The 5,256-nt window shown below is 33.9% G+C and overlaps 1 protein-coding gene across 1 annotated transcript; it reads right to left on the bottom strand.

The window, feature by feature from the left end:
- Positions 1-992: 992 nt before the first annotated feature.
- On the bottom strand, positions 993-4,956 carry LOC110093317 (WUSCHEL-related homeobox 9). The gene is made up of 3 exons (XM_028697410.1): positions 4,815-4,956; positions 3,173-3,814; positions 993-1,222 (listed from the first exon to the last, which is right to left on the bottom strand). Exons 1-3 carry the CDS (start codon positions 4,954-4,956, stop codon positions 993-995), a joined length of 1,014 nt encoding a protein of 337 aa, XP_028553243.1.
- Positions 4,957-5,256: the final 300 nt, after the last annotated feature.

The following is a 5,256-nucleotide window of genomic DNA, read 5'->3' as shown; positions in this document are numbered from 1 at the left end:
GCGGGGTGACCAGCGCGGCTCTGCTGCTCCATGCTTTGACGGCCAATGCGAGAAGTGCCTCGACGGATGCGACAAGGTGCACCTGGTAATACCAATTGACACTTGGTAGCTGGGTCAATCATGGGTCAATTTTGGATTAATGGGTTGATCTGGGCCCGACCCATTTTTTAAATGTGTCAAAAATTGAAACTCGAACCTGACCCATTTGTTAAACGGATTAATCCTAACCCGAACTGTTCGGATCGGGTTGTCGGCCGGGTCGAGTCAATAATTGACACCACGAGGTATGCGCTGTTTTTTATATGAAAAGCATAGCAGCCTTTAAACAACTAGTTTCCATTATTTGGTTTTCCTCCGCTTGCTTTAATTTTTTAGTTTGCTTTTCTTTCAATGTAAAATCAAAGAAATATCAATGAAGGCCGAAGTCAACCTGATTTTTGCTGCCTAAAACATTAATTTCAGTGATATGATCCACAGTTATTTCAATCAATACTGAAAGATACTTTTCCTTGTAAATTATAAATAAAATTTTTACTATTTCTTTTAAAAATTGCATGATAAATTCTATTTTTAACTTTAATAAGCAAAACAATTAAAATACTTATTTTAAGAAAAAAATTTTCAGTCCCACCCTGATCAGATCTTTCTAGTTTCACATTGATCATCAATATATATAATTTAGATGTATTTTTCAAGCATTTTATATACTTTCTTCATTTCAAACATGAACGCACAACAATTTTCATTAGCTCAGGGAAAACTGAAATGATATCATATATAGAATTCATAAAAATAAAGTCCATACAATCATATATTTATGCCTTCATAACCAAAGCAAAGCTAATAATATGCGAGGATAGTTAAGAGTACACGCTACTTCTAAGACAACAAATCAAGCAAACTGCTCCACCACTAAGCATCAATCCAAATAAAGCAATTACTGAACCTGAAAAAATAAAATAAAAATTAATAAGATAAACTGTGCGTGATTTCTAATACAAATAAATAAATATATGTGAGAAATATATAAAGAGAGAATTAACCAAATAATAGGATGCTCCATGCTGAAGAGGTTGGAGGGTAAGGCCCCACTCATCAGTTAAAACGGGATGGCCGGAGGAGTGGAGGAGGACAGCTTCATCGCCGAAAGCCTCCCTTATGTTGAGAGGTCCGGCGATCACCTCGTATGCCACGTCATTAATAAAAACAGTTGACTTTGCAACTGCAGTCAAAGCAGCATTATTATATCATTAATTATTTATTTATTGATACTAATGCCTTTAATTAGACCAAGAAAAATTGCTTATTCTACAAGTTTCTCTTAAAAATCAGAGAATATATATATATATATAAAGAAGCTTATATAAGACCACTCAATTGATGAAGAAATTATTCTACAGCTTCGAGGCCAACTAAAATGTGCAACATCACTCGACACACATCTTAGTACCGGTACCTAGCAAAAAAATGATGTGGCACATTCTAGTTGGCATCTAAACGGCGTCTGGTATCCGCACAGAATAATTTTTATGTGGACTATTCGGTGTCACACATAAGAATTTTAAAAATGTATAGTATATTTCATTGTGATTTTATTGGGTAGCTTTTAAATGCTTAATTTACATAGATCTAAATTAAGGAAAAATTTAATATACTGAAATTCCCAAAAACACTATTAATAAAACAAGTCTTAAATATTTTAACACCATAATGGAGTTATTACTATTGAAATCAACATGCAATAAAAGATTGATTTATGAAGGCTACAATTGTGAATTAAATAAATTGCAAAATTATTAAATAAGAAATTTTTTTGAAAACAATTGTCATTATTATAAATTTGTATTGTAAAATTAATCTCTTTCTATTTATCACACTTTAGAAAATCTGATTCTAATAAAATTTTAACCTTTATCATAAAAATTTCTAGAAAATAAAAAAAATCGTCAAATGTAAGTGTGATAATTATATGAAAATCAAAGTTAACAACATAATTTTCAATATAAAAATTATAGTTTTTTTTTAAGTAAAATGATGAATTATATGATAAAGTATGTGATTTAAATTTATGAGTAAAATTTAAATATATAATATAAATTTTTAGGTTTTTATATATCTAATACTTAAATCTCTATATTTATCTAAAGTAAAAATATACTTTTATGCATATCATTTGATTTAATTTATAGACATGAAAAGAAATTAATATATATATACACATATAAGATATAACAATAACTCAGTTAAGATTACTTTCACAAGTAAGGAGTTACGTAGAGAGAAAATGAGGGGGATTACGTGCTCGAAGGGATGGATCAAAGAGAAAGAGAGAGAGAGGGAGAGAGATGAGATTTTTTCCTTTCCTTTAATGCCATGCACACGTCCAATCTAGGAAACTGAGCCATAATGCGATGCGTGAAAGAACCATCTAATGTCAACAAAATAATGAAAGACAAGCAAGTGAACTACACACCGTCTCTACTCAATTTTCTTTTTAATTTCTCTTTCTATGCATCTCTTCCATCTTCTCCATCTTTTCAACTCTCCTTCTCTCTCTCTGCACAACACTGTCACACATGAAACCCTCTCGAGAATCTCTACTGACATGACTACACGCCACAGTTTCCTTCGATCCATCCACTCAATCTTGTTTATACATGACTCCGGTCCCCCCTCCATCTCTCTCTCTATATCCCTACATGTCTTCCTTATAAAATCTCTCTCTATTCACTACATGAAAAAGTTTATGAGGAAGTTAGAGTTCTAGCACTAATTGAATAGAAGTATATTCTGTTTAATTTTCAATTTAAATTTGAGTATAATAACTTATTTTAATTTTATTAATATTTGAAGTTCAATGCTATAAATTTGAGCATATGATATTCATTCTAACTTTACTTATATTTAAGCTTTCAAGTTCATCTAAAAAATAATCAAATATTAACACTTCTAAGAGTTCTAACATCCGAACCTACAAATCAAGCGCTTACAAAAATAATAATAATAAAAAACAGAATAGAAAAAGCCAGATATGAACGCCAAATCGCAATAAAATGACAAGAAATAAAGCAAGAGATAGACAAAACACCAAAAAAACACAGAAACAGAACAGAAACAAAGAAAGATAGAAGAAGAAATTCCAAATAAGTTAACAGTAGTATATCTAAAGTACCTTGTATCTCATTCACAGTACTCGCTGTAGCTGTAGCCATCGCAGTTGTCATATTCGCTGAAACGACACAGGCAATTGAAGCCGAATCAGTACTAACAGAGCCAATATTCTTGCCCGGCATAATTTCTTGCAATATAATATCTCCCCAAACTGCCGGCGATCCTCCGGCGAGTTCGCCGGAGGAAAGTTGGTAGCTTGGCTGACTCGTCGGAAGAAGAACAGAAGATTCTAAGCTGAGTTCAGGCATCAAGATTGGAGCTTGGAAGAGATTCTGATCGAAGAAGGAGCTTAGAGTCGGAATAGTAATCTGCTTATTGTTAGAGCCGGAAGAGGAGGAAGACGAAGTCGATGATGAGGTAACGGAAGTCAACGGCGGCGGGGGCAGAGCCGTTGACTTAGCTGCGGCGGCAGTTGACTTTAGATGGCGTTGTTTGTGCTTGCTACGAGATTTGCGGTTTTGAAACCAATAGAAGACGTTTGCGTCGCCGACTTGACCGTAGATCTGGAGCTGAGAACGGATGCGGCGTATTTCGTCACGTGGAGGATTTACCATACCAGAGTTGAAAATGGATTCTAGAATCCTAATCTGTTCGGGTTTTGGATTCCAGCGAGGTTTTGGTTCTGGTGTTCTTTCTTCGGATCCTGTTATATATATACCATTAACACAAAATAAGCTTTGGTTAAGCCATAACTGTAATAATAAAATTTGATGCATGATGATGAAGAAGAAAAATTGATGAAGAAGAAAGATCAGGTTTTCTAATTGTAGATATAATATGAAGGCATGATGCGTTTTGCTTAACCTCGAATCATAATAATATAATAGTATGCATGATGAAGAAGGGAAGAAAAGAGATTATACATCATATATATGTATTCCATTTACGCAAAATAAGCTTTGCTGAAACCCTAACCCTAATCCTGTTGTGTTATACAAGATGCAGATGGAAAATCAGGTTTAATGTCACATAACTTAAAAATATTTTGCTTAAACCCTAATCCTAACCCTAAAATATGCTACCTAATGAAGAAGGATCACACTGAGCCGTATAAAACCTGAATTTTCTGCCTTCTTTGTAGCTTAGATCAAAAATATTTTTGTCGTTTGTAAGAAAAAATAATAATAAAATCATGATGAGAGAGGAAAACAAGTAGATTTTGTGAGTCACAGATATTAGTGTTTAGGGATCGGACTCTCACTATGAAGATGAGAGTTCTGCATACTAATTATTAGACCAGTGCGAAAAATGAAAACTTAGAATATCATACATTTTTTATTTTTTTTTAACTTAGAATATCATACATGATGAAGAGGAAAAACACGGTTTTAAAATACTCTATGGCCTCATAATCAGCCGCTGTCAAGGTATGAGTTCGAGCAGAATAACTATTTGCTCAATACAAAAAATACATAACCCTATCATATCAAACATAATTAAGAAGAAAAAAGAGTTTTAGCAAAGCTCTATGATCACTCTATTTGAGGCTTTAACTCTTATAAAAATTAATAGAATTCATGCACACTAATGAATGAACATATAGATACATATGTGAAGAGAGAGAGAGAGAGAGAGAGAGAGAGAGAGAGAGAGAGTAGTAGGGTGATGATATGCAGTTATAAAATATTTCTATGTAGATATACCTGAGGCATAGGAGTTAGGCTTCTGGCAGTGAGCTGATAAGAGAGAGGAGTGGTTGATGTCATGCTGCCATTGAAGGTGGGAAGAAGTGCAGGAAGGTTTGGACTTGAACAAGCTCGGCCAGTGCCTGTTTGATGAAGCCATGATGATACTGATGATGAGTAATTTGAGTCTTTCCGTTTGTTCTGGGGGGACCTCTCTTCCTTCTTTTGTAGGTATAAGGAACTTATAGAGCTAAAGATCTCTCTCTTTCTCTCTCTCTTTCTCTTTCTCACTTTCTTTCTATAATATAACTGCTTGTCTATCTAGAATGAGAGAGAGAGAGGGGGGGAGAGGGAGTTTCTGATAGCTTTTTCTGCGTTGGAGACAGACAGAAAGGTTCTCACTCAACTCTTCCTCTTATAAAAGCTTCCACCTAACCTTGCATTCATTTACAAACAATTA

Source organism: Dendrobium catenatum, unplaced genomic scaffold (genome assembly GCF_001605985.2).
Source record: "Dendrobium catenatum unplaced genomic scaffold, ASM160598v2 fragScaff_scaffold_923, whole genome shotgun sequence".
Taxonomy (NCBI): Eukaryota; Viridiplantae; Streptophyta; class Magnoliopsida; order Asparagales; family Orchidaceae; genus Dendrobium; species Dendrobium catenatum.
This window is presented reverse-complemented; position numbering and strand designations above follow the sequence as displayed.

What these genes read in the sequence shown, in the direction of transcription:
- LOC110093317 (XM_028697410.1), bottom strand. Translation starts at nt 4,956, where the DNA reads ATGGCTTCATCAAACAGGCACTGGCCGAGCTTGTTCAAGTCCAAACCT. An exon ending in GCCTAACTCCTATGCCTCAG is followed by an intron (nt 3,815 to 4,814) that starts GTATATCTACAT and finishes TATATATAACAG; the next exon opens with GATCCGAAGAAAGAACACCA. An exon ending in TACTGTGAATGAGATACAAG is followed by an intron (nt 1,223 to 3,172) that starts GTACTTTAGATA and finishes CTTTGACTGCAG; the next exon opens with TTGCAAAGTCAACTGTTTTT.